This window comes from Colossoma macropomum, unplaced genomic scaffold (genome assembly GCF_904425465.1).
Source record: "Colossoma macropomum unplaced genomic scaffold, Colossoma_macropomum, whole genome shotgun sequence".
In the NCBI taxonomy this organism is placed as follows: Eukaryota; Metazoa; Chordata; class Actinopteri; order Characiformes; family Serrasalmidae; genus Colossoma; species Colossoma macropomum.
This window is the reverse complement of record NW_023494806.1, coordinates 19,015,133-19,040,357: the sequence shown is the minus strand read 5'-3', so window position 1 is coordinate 19,040,357 and position 25,225 is coordinate 19,015,133. Positions and strand designations below refer to the sequence as shown.

The following is a 25,225-nucleotide window of genomic DNA, read 5'->3' as shown; positions in this document are numbered from 1 at the left end:
TCCCCAGAATTGCTAATCCTCTGTTTGTCCAGAGCACTCTGTCACCCTGCTAATTAACCGTCTCACCCTTATCCCTAAACAAGATTACAACACTGACACACACGGGTGGGTGGGGGGAGAAGCGTGTGTAAAATTGTATTCAGTAGATGCAAAGATAGAGATAACAAAAATTCTCTCAAATACACTACTGTTCATTGTTTTTACAATATTTTAAACTTTATTTTGTGAAACGACTTGTTATAATATGATGACACTGTTGTAAGTATTTACTGTAATTTTTGGTCAAGTTATCTTATTTGGATATTCATGTTATTAATAACATTCTTGCAGCTATACAAGTTTTTGTCATTTTAGAATAATTCACAGCTCTCTTCATTATTCTGGAGAAATCTAAAATTTCTTTTTCTTTTTCTTTTTTTTTAAAGCTTAATACAAAATTGCTTGAAACCTGGCCAATTGTGGAGTACTATCATATCATATAGAATAATGTTATACATGTATCTGCAACAAAATTAGTTTTATACAGAGATGGCACAACATCACTTTCTCCTAATACTGATATAAAAACCTTCAGTATTAGTATTTTTTTAAAACTTAAGCTTTAAAATTAGCCGTTTTTGATTGAAGCATGGCAAATTGTGATTGTGTGTAATTTCAGGCTAGATACTGTATGTTACAGGATTGGATTGGATTCATGTACAATATCCGATCCAGCATTTTCTGCGATATTGACAAGATACAGATACCCACCGGTACTGATAGGCCAGTCTTTAGTTTATATTACTGAAAACAGTGATTCTAAACATCTGAACAGGAGAACGGAGCAATATGGTAGCCATTATGTTATATGCGTGGAGGATGTGAGGAAACAGTACATGTTGTTTTTGGCCCTCACTGCAGGGCTCCAGAGTAACGTTGTCCCATCTTCTGATTGTGTTCATTTACATCTTTTTAGCATGCTCTACTAAAAACAGGGACAATTAAAGCTTTTTTGTTGGAATTTGTAGTCTGTTCGTAATCTGGTCGAACATGACAGTACTATTCATACAGACTACAGTCTAGTGCTTGCTGCATACAGTGATTAGTCAACAATGTCTCACAGCACCTGGGCATTTAACTCTTTCAGACCACAATAATGGTAATATTGCTCTATTCTTACTCTAAAGGCAGCCATAAATGAAGACAAATCAAATGTCGTTTATTTCTGATGCCTATTACAATGGACTGGCTACATTCCGGTATTATAATAATTGTAACAGTTACTGCGAGAAAACCTGAACACATTGATTTCAAGAATGCAGTCCACAGACACATAATTGTATTTACAGATCATAGATGTGTTTGTATGAATTGTGTGTCTGAGTACATTCATGTGCACTGAGCATGTACTCTGTGTATTGCTATGTAATATTGTTTTTGGGGATCCATAATATGGTAGTACAAAAATTCAAGAGAAAAATGTAGTGTAAACAAGCAGTTTATGATTTTGGATGGTCAATTTTTACTTTCAGACAGTTGATAATATTTTTCAGGATAGTTTTGCAACATTAGTCTGGAGCCCTGCTCATTGGCTGAAATTAAACTGTAACCACAATCTCCTTGTGTTCTCACCAATGCCTACTCTATAAGAAGATAATGGTTTGATGATTTTGGGATAAAGTCTTGCATGAAACCAGAGTACCTTAATGGAGGGTCCTGTCAGGAGACTGGAGCTGCTGATCTTGAATGGCGTGGCTCTGAGACCAAGCGTCAGTTCTAAGAAAAACACAAAAAAGAAGGAAAGTTAAGGAGAGACATGCTGAGGGGCTGGAGACTTACAGTGGTATGAAAAAGTGTTTGCCCCTTTCCTGATTTCTTATTCTTTTGCATGTTTGTCACACTTAAATGTTTCAGATCACCAAACAAATTTAAATATTAGACAAAGATAACACAAGTAAACACAAAATGCAGTTTATAAATGAAGGTTTTTATTTTTAAGGGAAAAAGAAATCCAAACCTACAGGGCCCTGTGTGAAAAAGTGATTGCCCCCCATTAAAACATAAATTAATTGTGGTTTATCACATCTTTGGAAAGCTGAGGATCTGTGGATTACTGCCACACCAGTTCAATCAAGAAATCACTGAAATAGGACCTGCCTGACAAAGTGAAGTAGATCAAAAGATCCTCAAAAGCTAGACATCATGCTGCGATCCAGAGAAATTCAGGAAAAAATGAGAAACAAAGTAATTGAGATCTATCAGTCTGGAAAAGGTTATAAAGCCATTTCTAAAGCTTTGGGACTCTAGCGAACCACAGTGAGAGCCATTATCCGCAAATGGCGAAAACATGGAACAGTGGTGAACCTTCCCAGGAGTGGCTGGCCGATCAAAATTACCCCAAGAGCGCAGCGATGACTCATCCAAGAGGTCACAAAAGACCCCACAACAACATCCAAAGAACTGCAGGCCTCACTTCCCTCAGTTAAGGTCAGTGTTCATGACTCCACCATAAGAAAGAGACTGGGCAAAAATGGCCTGCATGGCAGAGTTCCAAGACAAAACCACTGCTGAGCAAAAAGAACATAAAAGGCTCGTCTCAGTTTTGCCAGAAAACATCTTGATGATCCCCAAGACTTTTGGGAGAATACTCTGTTTTGTCTCGTCTGTGGACAGACGAGACAAAAGTTGAACTTTTCGGAAGGTGTATGTCCCATTACATCTGGCGTAGAAGTAACACAGCATTTCAGAAAAGGAACATCATGCCAACAGTAAAATTTGGTGGTGGTAGTGTGATGGTCTGGGGCTGTTTTGCTGCTTCAGGACCTGGAAGACTTGCTGTGGTAAATGGAATCATGAATTCTGCTGTCTACCAAAAAAATCCTGAAGGAGAATGTCCAGCCATCTGTTCGTGACCTCAAGCTGAAGCGCACTTGGGTTCTGCAGCAGGACAATGATCCAAAACACACCAGCAAGTCCACCTTTGAATGGCTTAAGACAAAATTAAGACATTGGAGTGGCCTTGACAAAGTCCTGACCTGAATCCGATTGAGATGCTGTGGCATGACCTTAAAAAGGCGGTTCATGCTCGGAAACCCTCCAATGTAGCTGAATTACAACAATTCTGCAAAGATGAATGGGCCAAAATTCCTCCACAGCGCTGTAACAGACTTATTGCCAGTTATTGCAAACGCTTGATTGCAGTTGTTGCTGCTAAGGGTGGGCCAACCAGTTATTAGGTTTAGGGGGCAATCACTTTTTCACACAGGGCCATATAGGTTTGGATTTCTTTTTCCCTTAATAATAAAGACCTTCATTTATAAACTGCATTTTGTGTTTACTTGTGTTATCTTTGTCTAATATTTAAATTTGTTTGGTGATCTGAAACATTTAAGTGTGACAAACATGCAAAAGAATAAGAAATCAGAAAGGGGGCAAACACTTTTTCACACCACTGTAGAGGGCTGGGAAAGTGAAAAAGTCCTACATGGCTTTCGAACACTGTCAAGTCACACCAGCGAATATTTACCCATAAATATTTAGAAGTTGAACAGGTCTAATTCCCCACTGGTCGACATGAATTTGTATACATGTAAGACTTACGGATGAAGTGTGGTGCAAGGGATAAGGAATAGGTGCCCATTATTTAGTTATGCAAGCTGTCAAACTGGCATCGTTCAGAGTTGTAAATCAGTGAGCTGAGTAAGTCACGTTGCTGCTAATATAAACACAATATCCAGCACTCTCCTGGGGTGTTGATGGCACACATGTACTGCCCTATCAAAGTTCTCAAAATGCAAAAAACCTCACAGCTGCACAAACTGTTCCATGAACTTCAGCCACAAATACACTTATGCAAAATCAGATGGCAAGGTAATCCTTAAATAGTTTCTTTCCCTTACAACCTGTACAAATTGTGTTTATACCAAAAGCTACAAGAACTGCCAAGAAGTAGAGGGGTGAAAAAACACATACATAAAATAACATTCTTCAGGAGTCAAGGATAAAGTTCTCAAATGACTCAGCTTAGGACAAGACTGATATTATAATCAACTGGACGGAATATTTTTAGTCCGTGGAGCTTAACAGTCATGCAGCCTGAGCTTTACATCCACCTGCACCCTGTCTAAGTCAATATCACTAAATTCAGCAACTATTAAGGTAACCATTAAAGGGAGGTAACAACAACAATGAACTTTAAGAAGATACAGAGATTACAGGCTGCTAGCAGATTAAAACCTCATTCATCAATATTAGAATGAGCACTGGCAACACTGGTTAGCATGGCAGGTTCGTAGAAAGCACCCCAAACTTAAATAGTAATTTCAAAGGCCACCCTCAGTGTTCTCTTTAGCATAAGTGAGCAGAGTTGTGGAGAAAAACCGTTTTCACTGACACAAAATTCAAAGCACCACTGACAAACCTAATAGGAATGCACACATATAGACCTAATAGGAATGCACTTTTCCAAGAAGTTTCAAAGCTGTTGACAACTAAATACTGCAAACACATACAAGTGCTTTGTTGACAAAGTACTGAAACAAAGCTCTTTGCAGTTGTAACATATTTTTTCATTTCAGTGGCTGTCAAGATCGACAGGATGGTACTAGCTTGTACATCTGTAGATGATTGCAGTTATCATGACCAATTACAGCAGAATTAAGAGGCTCCTAAGTGGCACAGCCAGGGTTTCGCTTATTGTCAAGAATTAAAATCGATGTACTGCTGCATCTGTGGGAGCCGATGCATGTGAAACGTTAAAATTTGAACAAATAATAATTAAAACATACTATACTTTTGATCACATTTTTAAATGCAGCACTACTTGTGCATCTGTTCTGACTAACAAACCTTCCAACCTCAGAAAAATACATAGAAGGAGAAATAAAACCTGCGACTATCCAAAAATGATCAGGATGCAGGTTTAATGTAGATATCTCCATTTAAATATTTTATCAAGTCCTAGTGCCCATACAAGTTCTAGTCAGTTATTTGTTTTAAATTATTTGTGAGCTATTCTCACTACATCGTGATATGTTGTACAAAATTTCTGCACTGCTGCTTGAGTGCTAACAGCACCCCCTTGTAGGTAGTCTGAATTATAATGGAGAAAATAAACTTGCCATATTTCACAAAACATTAAGTTTATTAATACTGCTTCTGTTTCTTTAAAAAAATGTTCTGCTTAATTGGATAAATACTTTTTGGGAGGATTATGCAATTTTTATCTCAGTACTACAATATTTTAATTTCTGCTACAACACTTGCAACTTTTCTAGCACTAGCACTACCTGCTCAACAAGTTTACACACAGCCTTGCTTCACCATATTTTATTTTGCCATACTGCTCACCCTTACATGTGCTTATAGGAAAACAGACAGCCACACAGTTGAGGTTGGTCAGACCTTGGCTGTAACTCAAGGTCATGGTTTTGATGGCAGCTGATGCCTATCGCTGTTGAGCTCTTAAAGAAGCAGACTTAACCAAAAGCTGCTCTATAGCGGCTCTCCCTACTCCTGGCTAATGCTTTGGGCAAAAGTATGAACTAAATGACAGAATGGAAATGTGGAGTCTTTGAAATATGCCCAGAGCGCATGCAGGCCACTTTCTGAGGCGAGGATGAGCGAAGTGCTTCCAAAAAAGGAAGATGTGACAGAGCTGTGGCAGAGTGACAAAAACACTGCAAGAGAGAGAGAGAGCGTGTGTGTGTGTGTGTGTGTATGTGTGAGCCGTGAGCTAGTTCCTTGTGATTATAAAGATAGGGTCTTATCTGGTTGGACTTCTTGCAGCTGGTGAGCAGTAACTCAATTAGGAGAATGTTAAGAAAAGCTTTTAGTATAATTTTCCTGCACAACTGTAAACACTGTGAAATTTATAAATTCTCTTAATGCTTATCTTCCAAACTTTAATGTTAAATGAGTCCTCTCACGATCTACAGTGAGTGATAGTCCCATTTGCACATCTCAAAGTAAATGCAGCAAAAAAGCTTTTAATATCCCTGCAGAAGAAAAGTAGAACAGTAATATAAATAGTTTCCAGCAGACAGTGGAATAGACATCTAGCATTTCATGTGTCAACCCACCAAACAAGGTTTTTCATCCATTATTTAACTGTGAGCATAACATATAGAAGTGTTCAGATGTATGGCGTAATTTCCAGTTTCCAAATACCAAAATGGATGCTACTGCAAATACTAAAATGCAGTGCAGTGCATTCCATTCAACCAATCCAATCCTCTCTACGATAGACATCTGTAAAACTTATTGTGCCACACCTATTCGGGGAGAACAGAACTCAGTGAAGAAATGAAAGTTCCATTATGTTCTTGATTTAAAAACCTAGAAATATTCAACTTAAAAGGCATCATGCTACTCAGGCCACCTAACATAACCTGTGTTATCCAGAAAATTGAACACAAACTGAACTGAAACTGAAACTTTATTTCAGCGTACAGTATCTGTTCATCTGACATTCAGTATGCATTTAAAGATTCCCGTCCACTTACAATCATCAAAAACCATCATCAATTTGATGGCATTTCACCTACCAGCATCTGTCCTTAGTAACCTCTCCCACTATAAAGCAACACCATAAGCTTATAATAACATAGTAAATAAATTAACATATTGATATGATTCAGTGGATCCAAAGGTGCCGATATTTGAACGCTTTTCTGTAAAACAATAAAAGTAATTTTGTTTAACTAAACACTACTTAAATGGGATTTTAATGCAACGATATACTGCATCAGTTAAAGATGCTTCAAGACTGTTGAATCAAACCTTTGTAAAATCAACTTCTGAATGGCAATAAAAAAGAAAAAGTAATGATTTATTAACATGAATTATTAGCATGAACTACTGTTCAGAGGTTTGGAGTCACCATTTAAAATATGGTTGCAGATATATGCATAAAATCATTCTATTACAAAGTCAGTACTGTGCAAAAGGTTCCAAAAATTTAATAGGAGGCTGTAAATTGTAGAAATTTTAGATGTGTCCAGGATGATTAATGGAGCTGTGGATGATTCTAAAATGACTATGGAGGCTGAGTACAATCAAGTTTAAATTTGGTATCCACAATGGCTTGATGGCTCATATTTTAAAGGTGGTGAATAAATCCTGAGACAGATAAAATTTTTGTACAAATAAATCAAGTAAATTAAGAGAGCATTTTTTGATCATTTAATTAACTTTTTTTTCACAACACATTTGAGAATACCTTTGGACTCAATTCATAATACCTTTGGACTAATTCACAATATTTCATTTTACATTTTATAAGCTATTATTCATTGAAAAATGACAAAGATTATTAATATGACAAATAATTCCAAACTTTTGAATGGTAGTGTACTTCCTAAACAAGGTAGCCTTCACTGAGTTGACAATATCATGACCAGCACACTACCCACCTGCCCTCTGTCCAGAGGTACCAGTGATGATTCGGGGCATCATGCTGGCCCCCATGGACGAAGATGATGCCGACACTTGTGGAGTGATGGTTCGGCCATCCTTGATCTCAATGGTGAGGAAGGTTTTCATGTTGGACTCGGGATCTCCCTGGTGGTCTGATGTCCTTGAAGATGGTTTTCCCTCGGGAGCCTGCCCCTCTTCTGAGCTGTAGGAAGGACTCCTGACATCTTCAGTGGAGTTCTGCGGCCCGCCCACTGCTCCCAGTGATTGGACATTAGACAGAGCCTCCGATTGGGCAGGCAGGCCTTTGCTGACGTATTCCCCTCTGCCTGGAGAGGCGTGCAGACAACAGGAAGAAAGGGATGGAGTTGCATCTCGACTCTCAGAGTGGGCTGGAGTCACTGGCACTGTGAGAAACGCATTCGTAGAGGAGGGCCCTCTATGGATGGTTCTCTGTACATCCTTAGTCTGGCTAGAGATCGCTGCAGGTTCTGCAAATTTTCGCACTCTGTCACGCACTGAGCTTGCTCGGTTGAACATCTGAGAAGTTGCAGTTTTGCTTGTAAGTACTAGAAAGACACAAAACATTAAGAATGTAAAACAAAATAACACTTCCTACTCAAAATTGCAATCATTACCCCTCATACTGGGAACTGCAACCGAAGAGGACAGAGACAACCATTTTAAAAAAAAAACTAGATGAGAAGTGAAAAGTTAAAAACATAGGCGAGTGGTGTTTACTTTGTACACCAGGTGTGTACAAAAAAGTATGTACCCAGAAATTGTCACATACACGCAGAACACATGTTAAGCAAACAGTGAGTTTCTGGGCTTGTTCCAAAGCCTATTTACTTTTTTACCATAGCTGATACGGGACCCTTCCTTTCAAAGTTACAAAAGACACAAAACGGGAAAAAAAAAAATGGTAGATTACAATCTCACACTGGACAGGGCCTCTAAGCTTGTGCATGCTGTAATTGCCCTATTCGGTCATGAGAACGAGTGAGGGCTTTGGGATGCAGCCATTAGACAGTGGAGAGGGCAGGACGTCTTGATACTGAAAAGAGTGGAAACACTCCCCCACCCTCTAGGCCCCCACCACTCCTCCTGAATCATAAACATAAGAAATGAGAGTCCTAGAAGGTGCATTATGTACAGTACTAACCAAAAGTTTGGACACACTTAATCAGGGGTGTTTAATTGTTTTTATACGTATGGTCTCAGTTCAAAGTTAATTCGTGGCTTGGTTTTCAGCTTTGCTGTTATGTCACTAGCTTGGGATTTTAATACTGTTTTATTTTTGACTGGTCATTTCTTCAAAATGAAGGTAAGTAGCCTGTGAACTAGTTTCAATCATTAGGTTTACTCACCCTCTACACTATCCATTTTCACCTGCTCATTAGCCCCCACTGGTGCAGCAACTATAGAGTCACAGCCTACAGACTCAGTTACACAAAGGCAGGAGGAGTCTACCTGCATGAGTCCATGGATGAAGCGCACAGAGGAGGACTGCATAACACTCTGGTCTGCCAAACTGTTCCTTGGCTGTGTCCCTTAAAATGCTTGATACCTACTTTAATAATCATGTGCTTCTGAAAGACACTTCTCCTTGCTGCTTCTCATTATAGGTCAAAAACTCTAAAAACAGAATCACAATCGGTTCACCTACCCTGCTAGGCCAACTGCTGTAGTACCTAGAGGTCTTTGGAATTGTCAAAGCTGACTTCATCACTGCTCATACAACTAATCAGTTCCTATACTTCTTGGCACTTACAAAGACATCACCCCAGAGAACACATCTACTGCCCTTTCCCATTCTCCCATGCTACCAGAACTTTCAGTTGGGTCATACAGATTTGCTCATTAACCCCACCTGGACATGCTCTATTTCTTCATTTGAATTTTATCTTGCTACTATATCTAGACCTTGTCATCTAAAGATGTGAAGCGATGAAACTTATAACTATAAAACCATCAGACGCACATCCCAGTGCTAAATTTCTGATCACAATGATCAATACATCACTAACATGTGGTCAGTTTCTTTGTATCAGCACAATTTATGCCACAGCTCAAGAAACCCATCCACTGTTTCAGGGGTTCCCAAACATTTTAACAGCAAGGACCAATGCACAACCCACAGTGATTTTTACATACCAGTAGGGAAGCTAATGTGGGGGGTACTATGATCTCATGACACACATGATCAGTCGATTCAGGCGTACTAACCAATGATCATGCACCACTACTTTGATTATGGCAAGTAAATAAAACGCAATAAAATGTATGTTAATATTGTCAATTCTATATATTTGACATCTCTCCTTAGGCTGGGCTTCAGCTGAAAGCAGCCAATAGCAACCTATATGCATTCAAGGCCTAAAGAGATGTGATGTATGTCAATACATTTAAAATTCCATAAAATTTAATAGTAGGACTTAAGACTACAATAGTAATACTAATTTTATTAATGTCAATAATAAAATATTTTAGAAGTTGTTCTACTAACTACCCCCTGCTCACTGTCAGAATCAAAAGACCCAGTGTTTGGGAACCACTGCTCTATGCAACAAACGTTGTGAAACCGATCACTTTCAATCCTTCCATTTATTGTGCAAAACCACAGAATGGGTTATCCTTGGGCAATTATTATGCCACCTTCCTTGATGCCAATCAAACTGACTACAAGCCATGACACAGAAACAGCACCCCTCTCATTCACAGAAGCGCTGCACACAGTCAGGAGAAATCTCTACGTCCTTGGTCCTCGTCCTCGATGATCTGTCAGCTGCCTTTGTCATCGTGAACCACAGTATCTGAATACTTTTGGAGTTGTGTATCAGCAGCACTCCTCACCCTTGATACTCATATAAATTCTTAAGAGTGATCCTACCAAGCAATCTGGAGAGGTTCTCTCCAAGTTCCCCACAGCATCCCCCAAGGGTCAGGTCTTGGTCCACTTCTCTTTCCATGGTACACTAAATCACTAGGATCAGCAATAAGCTTGCATGGTTTTTTACCACTGTTATGCTGCCACCTAGCTGTACTTCCATTTTCTTTCATCCTTGGTATCTCAAAACAGATCTGGCTGATTTTTTCATATCCCTTCAAGGATGGATGAATCACCTAAATTCAAAACCTCGACAAGACATAACTGATCTACCTACCTGCCAAGAACTCCCAAAAACTGTACTTCTCTCTTACCACTGGTACATAACCTCTCAGAGTTCTCACATGTGGCCTCTTTATTGAGATCACTTCACTGGCTACAAAGATACAAAGAGCTGGTTCTTTCAAGGCTTAAAGCGCTCACTCCGTGCTACACTTAGGGTCGTTATTAAACAAAAAATGTGTTAAACATTCTGGGCTATACAGGCTTTTTTTTGGAAGGCTTAGGCTTGAAGACATGGCCCGATCACAAGCTAGAAAACTACCAAGGTAAACAAATGCACATGCTTTTAACGTGATTATCTTTATCAATACGTGCAGCAAAATGGATAACACAAGATGAATGGCGTGCAATATCTGTGATCAGTGCCATGATATGTGAGCTGTAGAGGCACTGCCGCATCACTCATGTCACAGGATGGAGGAATACTGGAGACACTCCGACTTTCTGGAAAGCCACTCCGCACTCTGAGCAAAAAAACACTTTGCTCCACTTCTATTCCACACCGTGCACATGCTCTGCTTTCCTCTGAGCACTGCAGTGCCCAGTTGCGCTGTTTTACCATGGTCTGAAGACAATGCCTAGGGTCACACCATTCTCCACTTAGGCACAGCAATCCTCTGTACTTACAGTTCATGCTTTTTATTTGCTTATTTTAAATAAATGTAAAGGCAGATGCATATTTTAGATTTTAGTCCTTCATAGCTTTTATATGCTTGGTATTCTCTCAATTAGCTTCATGACCTGGGATCCTTTAACAGGCTAGAAAGTGTAAGTATTTAAGCCTTTAGAGCAAAAATGACTGATTATCAAGGATATACAATCAGTTGTGTCCAAACCTTCCACTGGTACTATTCATGATACATGCAAGATGCGTCAATGCGTGTGTCTTGCATCAATAGGTGTGCAAAAGCAAGACTGAAAATAGTGAGTAAAAATATAAAGTAAAAAATCATAGTAATAATAAAAAAATAGCATAATCTCCAGACACAAATAAGAGTACAGGATGTCCCTTATACCTATAAAACACATGTGAGCTGATTATTCAAACATTGCTTCTGAGTTTGAAGGATATTAAGAACAATAATTACAATTACCTTTATCTTTGTTAAGAGAAAACGGTGTGTCTGTGCCTGATGTGACCTAGGGAACAGAAAGGTTCAATAAATTCCAATAAATTAAGATCCAAAAAAATTAAATTAACACTTACAGCAGTAGCCTATCTACAGTACTTTTCTGCATTCCGATCGATTTTAAAATAAGATATCCCATGGATAACACATTTTTACATTCAATACAGAAGTTTCTACAACTTTCTACAAATATCTGGTTCTTAAAAATGAATTAAACAATTAAACAATTATGCAAGCATTACAATGTCAATGTTCTTAAAAAATAAAAAACTTTGTTCCTCGATGGACTGCACATAAGTTTGGTGACATAATAAACAGCTTTCTGCTATGCATATGTGTAGGCATTTAACAGATGGATAATGTTAAGAGGGAGAAAGGATAAGGCTAGTTTGTTTACGTAGCAAGGCTGTCCCTATAAAACACTGCTGTTTATGGCTGTTCCCCAAACAAGGGTGTTATAAAAACCAGGACACAGCATTTGTGCACACTGCATGTGAACAGCAGACAGAGTGAGAGGTCAAAGAGACTGAACACAATCTCACCTGCAGCTAAACATTACCTTCTAGTGGAAACTCTTTATCATTAGCATAATTTCCCTGTGATGAAGCTGTGCTGCTTTCACCAACTCGCATATTTTTGCTATAGTGCTTTACCTTCTGTTTCAAGATGCTGTCTGTAGGCTTTCCACTGGATTCCTTCAGCGTGCAGCTGGTCTTTGCTGTCTTCTTAGAGCTTACCACTCCATCAGGTGTCTCCATGCTAGTGGTTATGGTAGAGCACAGATCATCAACCTTACTTGGCCCATGATTTTTAGTCTCAGCTTCTGAATCTGTGCTCAATGAGGATCCACCCGCTCCTCGCTCTCCTCCCATGGCCCATTCCAAGGGTGCACCAAGCTCAGATGCATCTGACTCGGAAGTGGGCCATGTGCAGGCATGACTATGCTCCGAAGCACCCGAATCCAGCCGTTTGCGTTGCAAGGAATCCCTGCTTCTATTGGGCTCTGCTGAATCGGAACGTTCCCGGTAGGAAGAAATGACATCAGAGGAAGGCGAGCCAGAGTCACGGTGAGAATGGAGGGTCAAAGGGCAAGACACCACCTCCCTGACTAGCGGGTCTAATACCAACACCATGTCAGAATTAGAACCTAAAACACACAGGAGATAATAGTTTACTGCAGTTCTGCAGGAGATATAGTTTTATTGCAGTTCTGGGACATATGGATTCTCCCACTACATCAAACATTACAGCAGAAAGCTCAGTGCAGTTACCCTGGCCAATCGAATTTAAGTGAAGTACAAACCCAACTCTAAAAAACGCTGGTACAGTTGGTACACCCTGTCTCGTCTCCAGGCTTTTTATTTTATTGTTCTATTTGAAAGCATTGTTATAAAAAGATACAAATATGTACTTTTCCACTGCACAAATGGACCTTCAGACTACTGAGGGTACATTTACATTGTTTGTACCTTGATGAACAAAAAATGTACCTGCCCAGTACCTTTATTTCTAACATTTGTAATGTAAAGTTCAAAAGCCAAAGTCTGTTATGATATAGGTGGTAACAGTGGCTAACTTTCAAGCAACATATGCCTTTAGGTGCCATGCGGGTGCTAAACTGGCCTTCCTGCAGTCCAGACTTGTCTCCTTTTGAAAATTTGTGGCACATTATTAAGCTCAAAAAACGTCAGCAAAGACCCTGTATGAATGCACAGCTGAAAAAAAAAAAATTCCCTTTCAGAACTTTAATACATTTTCATGAGACTGCACACAATTATGAGTCAGAATGGAACATTTCTGATTAACTGAGGGTGCCAATAATTCTGGAGGGTACATGTAGCTCTTTTATGCAAAGCGGGCACATTATGTATACTGATTAAATGCACATAAAATAGTATTACTGTACACTCAAAAACAGTGTAAAAAACAACTTTTAATCAGATCATTGAGTCCTTAAAATAACATTTTTTGTAAATAAGATGTGAAGTGAAAAACTTCCACATATCAATTAAAGCCAATAACAATTTACTACAAAATATATTAACTTTTAATGCAAGTTAATGTAAAGAGATTTTATTCCAAACACTTCTGTTGGCCAAGTCATCATGAAATGTCTACACTATGTAAAGGGCAGATTGTGTTTTCAAAATATGTAAAAATGACAAAAGTGGAGAAGGTTTTGTTCTGATAGCCTCAACATAGTTTAGTACAATCATATAAACTTTAATAACTTAATCCACAGTTAAACACAGTAGTATTGATGTTTTTTTGCCTATAAACTACAAAATTCCTATGATCTGCACTAGCATAATTTATCATGCCTGTATTTTTTTTTTTTTTAAATGCCCAGTCCTCTGTACACCAAGATCTTTATCTTAAAGGAGATTTTCCTGGTAAAATAAACTATAAACAAACATGCCTAAACAAATTAGTTGTCCTCAGTGATAGCATAAAAAATTGTGTTTAGAGCAGAATTTTCAATCTCAAAATAAAAAGCACAGCGGGACTGCACAGATTTTTAAAAACCAGCAAACCAAAACAAGCCCAGAAACGGTCAAAACCAGTGCACATATTGTGCACATCTTATTATGGATCAGTCTGAATGTCCGAACATGAAAGTAGTAAAACAAATCGAATATTAATAGCTACAGTTTTCAATATGCAAATGAGCTTGTCTCAATTCTCAGAAGAACCATGAGATGTCTATTCTCTATCAGAGAGCAGTGTAGAGACAGTGGCTTATGTTTTGGTCAAAGTTTATTATCTATTTACTCTAAAGGAGGAAGCATAAAAAGACTTCAGATTCCAGCTAAAAGCTACCACACACCAGACCAGAAGGTCCACACCAAGTCAGCAGAGGATCTCAGGTGCCGGGTAGCAGATAGTACAAAGCACAAATGTCAAAATATCAAGCTTATTTTACACTCTACTCATATAGATTCAATAAAATAAAAGTTTTATTATTTAGTAAATTTAACAGGGCATTGTAACGGGAAATTTTTATTAATTTCTTAAAAATTTGAATATCAGATTTGAGGGCAAATGCCCATTCCTAATTCCTATTCACCATAGGTGTGCTTTGTACCTTCTGCTACACGGTACAGACACACTTTGGAGCTGCGGGCTGGAACCTCTTGTTCAGAGATCTAATGATTCATCCATATGTTAACGTATAATGTTAGAGAGAAACTAATTTGTATTTAAAGAAAACTATTTATCTATTAAGTTCATTACTATTCAAATATATTAAATATTCTGACTTACCCCTAAAAAAATGAACAATGACAGTTTTGGTACATAAAAACTCAAATATCATAAGTGGATGTTAAAGAAAAAATAAATGCTAATAAAAATGAAGGATATAGTCATTTTAATAAAAAAAAAAAGTACTTTATGACAGTTCACTGCCCTATTGACTGCAGATTTAATTTGCAACTCTGTCACACATGCCACAATGTGATGATTTCCAAACTGTGACTTATTGTGACACTTTTTTTTGAAAGAGTTTGACGTAGTACATACATTTGTCCCTGTTCTTCAAAGGTCAGGACCCCCACAGGATTACTGACATGATGCCCACAGGACGCTGTTGGCTGGATATTTCTGGATGGTAGACTATTCTATGATATGATATGAATATGTAATGAATATGAAAGACGAAGTTCTTAAGAACAAGGTATAGGTCTTTAAAAAAACAAAAATACCCTGTTTAATTGAAGGATAAAGGGAGAATGAAAAGCGTTCATGTAAAAATGAATTATGACTAAATGTTTTAAATGGACCTGAGGGGGAAAATAACTACTTAAAGTAGTTAAGCTGCAAATAGGTCATGCAGAATGATTTGAAATGAAATGCTACATTCTGGAGAAATTTTTTTGACATCCATAGTTACAGGAACCAGACGTAAGGGATTAAAGCCTCTAAAAGCTACCACTAAAAAGTTATTAGATAAAAGGTTTAAAAAGTTTTACAGTTGCTTTGAGACTTCTCATTATCTTATTATCTCATTTTTTTATATTTGCTTATCTCAAATATAAAAAAATGTGTGTGTGTGTGTGTATATATACACACACACACACACACACACACACACACACATATATCCTTCATGGTCGGAACATGACAAACACTCACCAAACAGTGGAACATTTCACAGATCTGTCATGGGAGAGTGGGAGAAAGTGTCTGGTGAGCTGTTTGTACCAGCTGGAAAAGCATGGCTATTTTGTAATAGTCATAATTTAAAAAAGAAAACAGATTATTTTTAGCTGGTGACGAGCGCTCGGCTACCCCGTTACAAATGACATCACAGTATTCAGACACCAGCTAGCGACGACTGGATATTCAATTGCAGTAGTTTAAGGGGTGAACCGCAAAATATCAACAGTATCAAACAGAGTCCTCCTTTTAGGTACGTGTAAACAGAAAGCGGTGCTTTTGTGTCTTGTTTGATCTACAGTATCATTAATTCGCCGTGTCGTGCGAGTGACGAAGCGCTGCTTCACGTTAGGCCACCAAGACTTTCGCTAGAACGTGGAAGTGTGAGAATGGTGTATTATATCAAACATTTATCGAGAAAAAGTTATATCGCGATAATTATCGTTATCGTTTTATCGCCCAGCCCTATATATATATATATATATATATATATATATACATACATACATACACACACACACACACACACACACACACACACACACACACATACACACACACACACATATATATATATATATATATATATATATATATATATATATATATATATATATATATATAAAATTCATATTATTTTACCTTTATTAGCCTTCTCTAGCTGTTTTGCATAGCAGATACAATGGTTATATTTATGTTGTAGACATGACCTTTGCTTCCTCATCAACCTTGTAAAGAAATCTAACGTGGTACGTTTCCCCTTAAATGCATCATTTCACATCAAACTACTCTGCATGCCTCCATGACTAAATTATGCAGAAATTTTGAAAAATTGCTGGAATTCCCCTTTAAACCAAAATTGCACATTTTCCATCAGAGATAAGGCCAAACCTTTAAATTCTACATTTTTCCTTGTTATTGAAGCTGTGGTTTTCTTACTCCTTCCTCTTATGCATCAGGTTGAGAAGGGCATCCTGTTTGTCCTTCTCACTTCAATTATAAGTACCTTTAGACTCTCAGACCGGCAGCCTTACAGAGCATTTTGAAGCTGGATCACAGAGCCTGAACAAAACAAGCCACTTGGGGGCCTTTGTGGTTTGTCATTTGAAAATGGCCGAGACCACTGGCTTTAAAGGCAAAGAAAAAGATCCAAATTAAAGGTTTCGAGAGTCTCTTTTACACACATCGCACATGGACAGGAAATAAATGGTACTGAGCCCAAGGAATGTCTGAATGTCATTTTAAACAAAACTGGGTTGTAGTGAGTATTCAGGGTGGAGATGGAGACATTTCCTGTCACTGTCTGTGCATATATGCACATGGGTGCATGGCTGGAAAACAGAACTGGGACAGGAAAAGAGAGATTCAGGCACAGGATGTGCAGGGTGGGCTCCTAAATCCAATGGCACTCTTTTTCTCAATTGGAGGGTCAAATGAAACTTCAGTAGTTTTCCTTGGTAAAATATTAACTTGGTTGTTTTTACGTTTAACTGATCATTTAATTTTGTTGCAGTACTAATATGGCCTTAAAAAGAAGTAAATAAATACAGAGAGCAATCAAAGGCAGAGTGACAAGACAATTTAAGGACTATTAGTGCGTTGCAACCTAATCTATATATGCAGCATCTGTAGCGTATGGCTTATTACTATGGACAATCATTTTAAAACAGTTCATTGAAAAGAACAGAAAAGCTGGATTCTATGAATAGAAGTGTAAAAAACACACTAGCATTCAAAAGTTTAGAATCACTTATCATATTAACAACTGCTGTTATTTTATTCAATTTCTACAGTTTAGATTGAAATACTATAAGCTACACATCAGAAGGTATTTGATAAAATGATTTTTATTCAATATTTCAAGTACCTGGAACACCAAAAAGTTATTAAATGCTAAATAATACACAGTAATTAGTCATTTTTAGTCATTACCTACCATAAATAGCTGAGAATTGGTCACAAGTGTTCAAAAACGAGGCATTCTGGATATAACTTTATGATTTTTTCAGAATGTCTAAAAAACTGTTTTATGATGTTTTATCTTAACACTAGAACAACCCAATAAGATAGGAGGCTCTCAGTGTTACAACTGGCAATCGTTGGCCTTATTGTTGTAAGATTGCGAGTTCAATCTCCAGCAAAGCAAAAGTCATTTATGGCCGGGAGTCCAAGAGAGCTCTGTTTGGGTGGGTAGGAAGGCCCTCCTTCTTCCCCTCCCCACCACTTAGTGTGATACAAGCTGACATAACAAAATTGGAAGTAAACGTTCTTTGTCTAAATAAATGAGCAGCTAAGAAAGCAGCTCTCAGCTTGGAAGCAACATGTGATAGCAGGTGAGAATAAACTGGAGGGAAAACAAGGACACGCTGTGTCACTGATGCAAAACACCAGCATGTAGCCCATAAACTGACAGAATTAAGCAACTGGCTTCCATTGATAGTTAGTTAGCCAGTTTTCTACTCTTTTAGATAGAACTGGTTAAAAATGTAACTGACTGTATGATGCAGATGTGTCTCACAGGGAATGCTAAAATATTCCTTTTTTTCCCTTTTTAAGGGCAGTACGTAAAGGCACTTCCTCTAAACATGCTGTCACCATAAGTCATTCAGGCTGTGGGAGAGAATGGGGTCACGTAGCCCGAGTTGCTCTTTGACCATAATGAGCATGGTTGTTAATGCTCTTTTAAGGTAATAAAACGTCTGAGTGGATCCCTGTCATTTTTGGGAGACTTGCTCTACCCTAACATCCTGATATTTTTCACATGTGGTGAGGAAGCTTCTGTTTCCACCATTTTCATATCACAGTAGGAGCACAGCACAGTCTGTCTTTTTCTTTAATGCTCCGTCTGCTCACAGCGTTAGTACAGCCAGGCTGCAGTCCTTAAAATGTGTTTTTCAACGCTCTTGCCATGAATTTGAGATTTATGGCGTCTGTCAGACCTGCAGCATGCAAGTGCTGCTGAAATAATGTCTAGAAGCAGGACAATAGCTATCTGTGCTGACTTTGTCAGGCTTTGGAGAATGTGAGGATTTATCAATGGCTATATTTTAAACAACAACAACAACAACAACAATAATAATAATCTTTATTTATTGCACTTTTAAGTCACAGAGTGCTTTACATAAGATTAGCAACCCCCTAAGAGATAAAACATTATGGTTCAAATGAAATCTGATTTGAAAAATCTCTGGTGTGACGTGGAGTAGCCCTTCAGTCACACTGAGAAGATGAGGCACAACCCTTTCCGTGGCTTTTTTGATTGCTGTTGTGTCCGCTTTGTTTACCGCGAGTGGGGAGGCAGGCTGTTAGACCCAAACCCCAAACACATTCTTCTCCATCAGCAAAAACAAAGCCGCGCCACTCTTTTAGACAATTGCCGGGCTATAGATAGACCACAGCAGAGCGGATGTCTGGCCCGAACGAGTGGCCAGAGTCAGTTAAAGGAACAGATAAACAAAAAATTTACACAATTTTCTACTTAACCCAAATGTTGTGAATGAACCAAGACATGTTTGGTATCTCAAGTTGTTTTTTTCCCCCACTTACCTCAAACCACATCAAGTTCTTAAATAATTTCAAATAGCCTTATCTATGTGGTTTGTAACACTGTATGACATACATTTATCTATAAAATAAACAAAAGTATGAAAGTTTTCAGGCTGCAAGACAGCTGCTACTAGTTGTTTTAGGATGCAACATGTCAAAAACTACAATAGCAAGTGTATTCGAGACAACTCAGCTTGGTGTACGTTGTGTATGATAATTTAGCAGTGCATAATGCTAATTGGTGGGGTATGAGCCTCTATAACTTGTTACCTGTCTTGGCTAACAGATTACATTTGGAGGTTGGGGGAAAAGCATAAATATTTGATTCTGGTCTAACTATGGCTTTAAGCATAGACAAGTTTTGGTATCTTATGTTTTACTACTCCTGCTGTTTGGCCACTCACTGTGTCCATTGTGTGGGGGTAGGGGGGTTTAAAGGGGGAATGAACCGTTGCTGCTCTGAGATTCAAGGAAACATCCTTCTGGTGAGTCAATCATGTACACCAAAACACCAGGTTTTTACGAGAGGGTTTGGACTCTTGACTGGTTTGTTTCCTTTGGATTACCTTGATAAATTGTTTCTAAAAAATGGGCAAACAAATCCAATGCCGAAAAATGATTGTTTGGTGGCTGAAAAATACACGCACTGGCTCAAATTATGTACACAGTATGGAATGATATTTCTGCATAAAGAGCATGCTGACAATTTGACAGAAAATGACAGTTGTTACTGTTACTACAATGAGAACCCAGTCACATTCAAAACAGATCAAAAATTGTTCTGTAAGACTTCAACAACAAATTTCCAGTTTACCCCTTGCCCCAAATGTAAACTAAAAGTAGGCTATTAAGCTTAAACTATTCCAACACTCTACTCTCCCAAAGGAAGTAACACACAGCTAACAATATCTCATCAGAGTGTGTGATGTGTGTCAGATTAATTCTTTTTTTGTTTCCTTCCAACATCCACTCTACTGTCATTACTGGCCTTTACAAATACACATTACTACCAATATGCTTTCTCTACTAATATACACCACCAGTTGGCATTTTGTAAACCGCATGCCTAAATTAAATCACAATTACCTCAAACAATCGAGTTGTTACCCAGTTATTGTGCAACAGACTTGCTTATACATTTTGGTACTGTATAACAGGGTGTCCAATCTAATGTACAAAGGGCTGGTGTGGCTGCAGGTTTTTATTTCAACAAAGCAAGAGACCTATAAATTGATTATCAATGATTGAAGACTAGACACCCTGGCATACTGTTATCTATGAAAATGAACAAAAGTATAGTATATAAAGTATTTTATACCATAGTATTTATATTTAAAACCGTAACCATTTTAACCACATATTCATATAAACCCGATGAGCCCTGTAAAAAAGCCCCTTATTTTAATCTGACACCAGATGAGTTATGCCACATGCACATTCCTGTTGGCAACAGTAAAATCATTTTATCTATTCATTGTGTAGAATTGGAGCACACCCTAATTCATGCAGATGTTTCATTAGAGAGCCAATAGCATTCAACAACATTCAGTGCTGCGCTTATAGGCTGATTTTGGGGCTCCCCTACTGAACAAACTTTAGTGTTAAAATTGCAGCGACTGGAAAAAATAAAATGTTAAATAAACAAAACATTTCGTTTTTTAAGAGGGTAGAATGAAGTGATTGTGATTATTTTCCTAAAATACTATATTAAAACACTGTATTATTGGAGTGTATAAGTTGCTCTGGCACTGTGTTTCATATTTTTATTTTTTTGAGCGCCTTCAATAGCATAAAACAAAAGTGCAGTGTGACAAGTCTTTAAACGGAACAATAAATAGTTGCAGCATTTGTGCATGTAAAATAATTACACTTTTCAGTATTATATTAACAATAGCTGTGGTTCATTAACTGTAAATCAAGCATTTTTTCAGGCTGTAAAACTATTACTCTCAAATTTACACACATACCTACACTCTCAGAAAAAAAAGGTACAAAACTGTCACTGGGGCAGTACCCCTCTTGTCACTGGGGTGGTACCCTCAAGGGTACATCTCAGTGCCTTTCGTCAGGGAACAAAACTGTACGATAATCCATTGAAATTATATTTGAAATTATAAATTAAATTATTTTTAAGTTGTACTGACTCCATACACTCTTGTTGTGTCTTGTTTCCAGACTTTTAATTTCATTGTTCTGTTTAAAAGCATTAAGTAATGTTAAAAGGTACAAATACGTACTTTTCAACTGGGAAAAACACAATACACAACTGGACCTTAAAAGGGAAAGATGAAACTGATAAATAACAAAACTGGTGAACTTTGCATGTGCTCATTTTATGATCAGATTTGGCCATATGCAACTTTAATAAATAAAGGCCAATGTCTGATGTTTTTGATCATAAGAGAAATTATTTTGATCCTAGAAAAATATGATACAAATGTGGCAAATCCAACACCTTCCCCCTAATTTGCTCTGACTAGGAAGTTCAGTGGAACTTCAAGGAAGTTTGCCCTTTTGTTTTTTAGCTTGTCCACTGTTGCTTTTGCTGTGTGTTTAAGGTCAGGGTCATGCTGAAAGGTAAACATCCTTCCAGATGTCTGCTTGTTGATAATGAGGAGTAAGATTTCTACAAAACATCTGTCTGAGTTTTCCATACCATCCAGGTCTTTTATCCTCATAAGCAGCCTGGTGCATGCTGAAGTCAAAAAAGGACCATAAAAGGACACTGCCTGGTATTAGGGTCATGCACAATATTGGGCTTTAGCCACTGGTGGTGGAAAGTGCACTAGAAAACAAGGGCTTAACTATCATGGGGGCAGAGGACAGAGCTTTCTTTTTGCCAGTCTCTGGTACAGCCCTTTTCCGTGCAGAGACTGTGTGTTACTGAATGAAAAACTAAAATAAATAAAAATACCTGCACATAAAGGCATACAGTTTCTTCAAAGTTATCTCGTCAAGAGATCTCAGTGTTTGAAATCTTTTTTATGGCTGGGTCGTGATCCATGTCCTTCAAGAACCAGAGGTCTTTCGTTGTCTAGGTCTGATTCTTTGACACGCACACTACCCTAAGGTGGCCTAAGCAAGGATATGAACTTATTATATGCAAGTCAGAATCAGTTGATTCGAAACCTAGTTTATGACTATTCTCAGTAGATTGTTAGCTTTCAGCTACTACCATTTAGTCCCTGCAAAGTTCCCCATGGCGGACAAGTTTTGTCTCTTCATACATTCTGTTTAATTAATTATTGTTTTGTTGGAAGGAGAATGAAATTAAATTTAAATTTAAAGAAATTAAATTTCTTTTGAGCAGTATTTGTTTAATCTGAATGAACCCACTTTACAAGCCTAATGCTGTTCTATCTGGTATTAACTAGAAGTTTGTTTTTGTTGGTTGTTTGTATCAGTTCATTTTGATGCTCGAGTGAGGTTATGACATTTCGAACTGGGCTATCTGAGGTAATTTGGGGAAATTACAGATACTTTATACCGTAATGTATTTTTTGTCAAATAGGTTATTGCAGTGCAAATCACAGAATCTACAGAAAACACACATTAAATTATTTGTGGGGCACTATTTACGAGCTTACTTTTCTAATTCTCACTAAACTCACAAATAGGACTTCTGCTTACTGTCAGAGAGTCTGGTGCATTTTGTGTCTTATTGTGGCCAAGAACGACTTACTTTGACAAGAAAGGTCATTTGACTGACATGCAAAATAACCAAACACGGGGTATCGTTTTGGCATGACGTCAAAGCAATATTTTCAAAATGAGGTAGCAACCAAAAACTTGCAGGAAACAAATGTGATGACAAACTCACTTTAAATGTACTAAAAGAAAACTCAGGGTTGTGGTATAGCCAATTAGAAAGCAACTGACAAAATTATCAGACTCTCCGCCTACGTGAAGGTGGAGAGCCTGAGGCCGAGACTAGTCATAAATAAAAGTCCAATTATTCTAAAATATGCTACTGAGAGGATTATGGCATATCGACCAGCCAATTAAAGATAAGGAACATGTTCATATGAACATAGTTAAGGTAATGTGCAATATGTTTTGATAAAGGCTTAAATCTGAACAAGTTAAGTCCAGTGACCACAAATACAGAATCTAAACTGTTACCCGATTTGTTAAGCTAATAGCTAGCTAAGCAAGCACCAGAATCACACACACAGTTGTCCTAGTTAGCACTGTTTTGCTGTTAGATTGATGCTGTTAGACTAATGCTACAGTGAGAGCTTATTTTCTTGCTTTGCTCTGCTCCATCTCAGCTACTACTCTGTTCAAACATATAGGCTTGTATTCACCAACTTTGCCCATTTGTTACAGCACTACCCTGCAAAGGTATAAAGCATAAGTATGCAGGGTACTGGGAGAGGGGGTGGTGTGGGTGGAAAGCAGGAGGCCATGTCCAATTTCATATTTGCATTCTGTGTAAATTTTACACCAGCCAGTAACACTTCTGGTGTAAAATTTCAGTTTGAGAGGTTCCTATGCTATTTTCAGTGGTTTAACAATAGTTAATACATTTAACAAGTTATTATACAACATATATTGTTGATGGTTTAACTTACAGCTAACGTTCTAAAACAGAGCATCACAAACTTAATGTCAGTCTTTTACAGAACATCTTGTATTTTTGTTGTGAGGCTACTCAGACTAGACGATAAACTCACAAGGACTGACCTGAAAACCCCCTCAAACACATACATGCACACACACCTCTTTTGATGGTCTCACTCGAACCTACTTGCACTGGAACATTTTTATTTCTGCCTCAGTACTGCTGTGCTCACATATTTTATAATCTGATTGTGTATACCTACATATCATAGCATGTTAAATATCTCTGCACCTTATCCTCAGTACCTCATGTTCAGAAATGAGTGCTGTGTTGGCGCTGCACTGTCCTGTCTCTTTACTGTGTCTAACGTCTGTTTTATTTATCGTATTTATTGTACTGTTTCTAGTTTAATGTTTGCACGCTTACATCTGCACGTTTGCCCTTTGTCTATACTGTATTATTTTGTTCCATGTTTCGCCATGGTCCTGGAGGAGCGTAATTTCGCTCCACAAATTTCAGCTACGAAAACGCACTCAAAACCCTAGATTTCCTGTTATCTGATACAAACAAATCTAAATTAGCCTGGACCTGTTCTTGCTTTCATACACACTAAAAAACATAGCAAAAATTCAAACTTGGGATGAAGCTGGAGCTGGAGTATCACTACAAAAAAGAAGCTGACTTGGATTTGTAAAGACGCTGACTTGAAGTCTGAATCCATAGATTATAAACATTATGAATGCTCTTATTTGCCTGGGTTCAACAGCTCCTGTATGTCTATTGCCCACTGCGCATGTGGAAAGCTGTTTTGGTAGCTGAGCATTTCACACTACAGAACTTAAAAATGCTTTGAACTGTAAAACTTGAACATGTTTGAACATTTTGTAAGGTCTTCCATCACTTTGGAGCTCAACCAGAAGGCTAAAGATGAATTATTTCTCCTTTCACATTGACGCATGATCATCCCTGGATATAATCGCATCAGATAGTGTAAATTTCAAATCAGGGTTAAAATGGGGACACTTTAAGAAGTAAGCACAATATAAAACAGAAAACTATTGTCAAAATTGTCACATGCTCCATCAAAAATACAGCTCACTGTGTTTAAGCTGTATTTCTAGTTTCAAATATCTCAGGGCCAGGGACAATAAACGTGCTTGCCTCTCCCTTCTTCACCACAGTTCGCCTATATAACCCACTCCTCTCTGTCCTGTCCAGCCCGGGCTCCAAACTTCCTGCTTCTTTGCGTCACACTGAATAACA

General features: G+C 38.0%; 1 protein-coding gene across 10 annotated transcripts in view; it reads right to left on the bottom strand.

Moving 5' to 3' along the window:
* Window positions 1-25,225, bottom strand: part of smtnb (smoothelin b) — an 85,746-nt gene that overhangs the window by 25,243 nt on the left and 35,278 nt on the right. For all 10 annotated transcript variants that reach the window (XM_036598877.1, XM_036598873.1, XM_036598871.1 and 7 more), the window contains 4 exons: window positions 12,348-12,841; window positions 11,659-11,704; window positions 7,392-7,961; window positions 1,682-1,755 (listed from right to left, as the gene is read on the bottom strand). In XM_036598877.1, coding sequence (XP_036454770.1) covers window positions 1,682-1,755; window positions 7,392-7,961; window positions 11,659-11,704; window positions 12,348-12,841 — 1,184 coding nt within the window. The remainder of the gene's footprint in view (window positions 1-1,681; window positions 1,756-7,391; window positions 7,962-11,658; window positions 11,705-12,347; window positions 12,842-25,225) is intronic.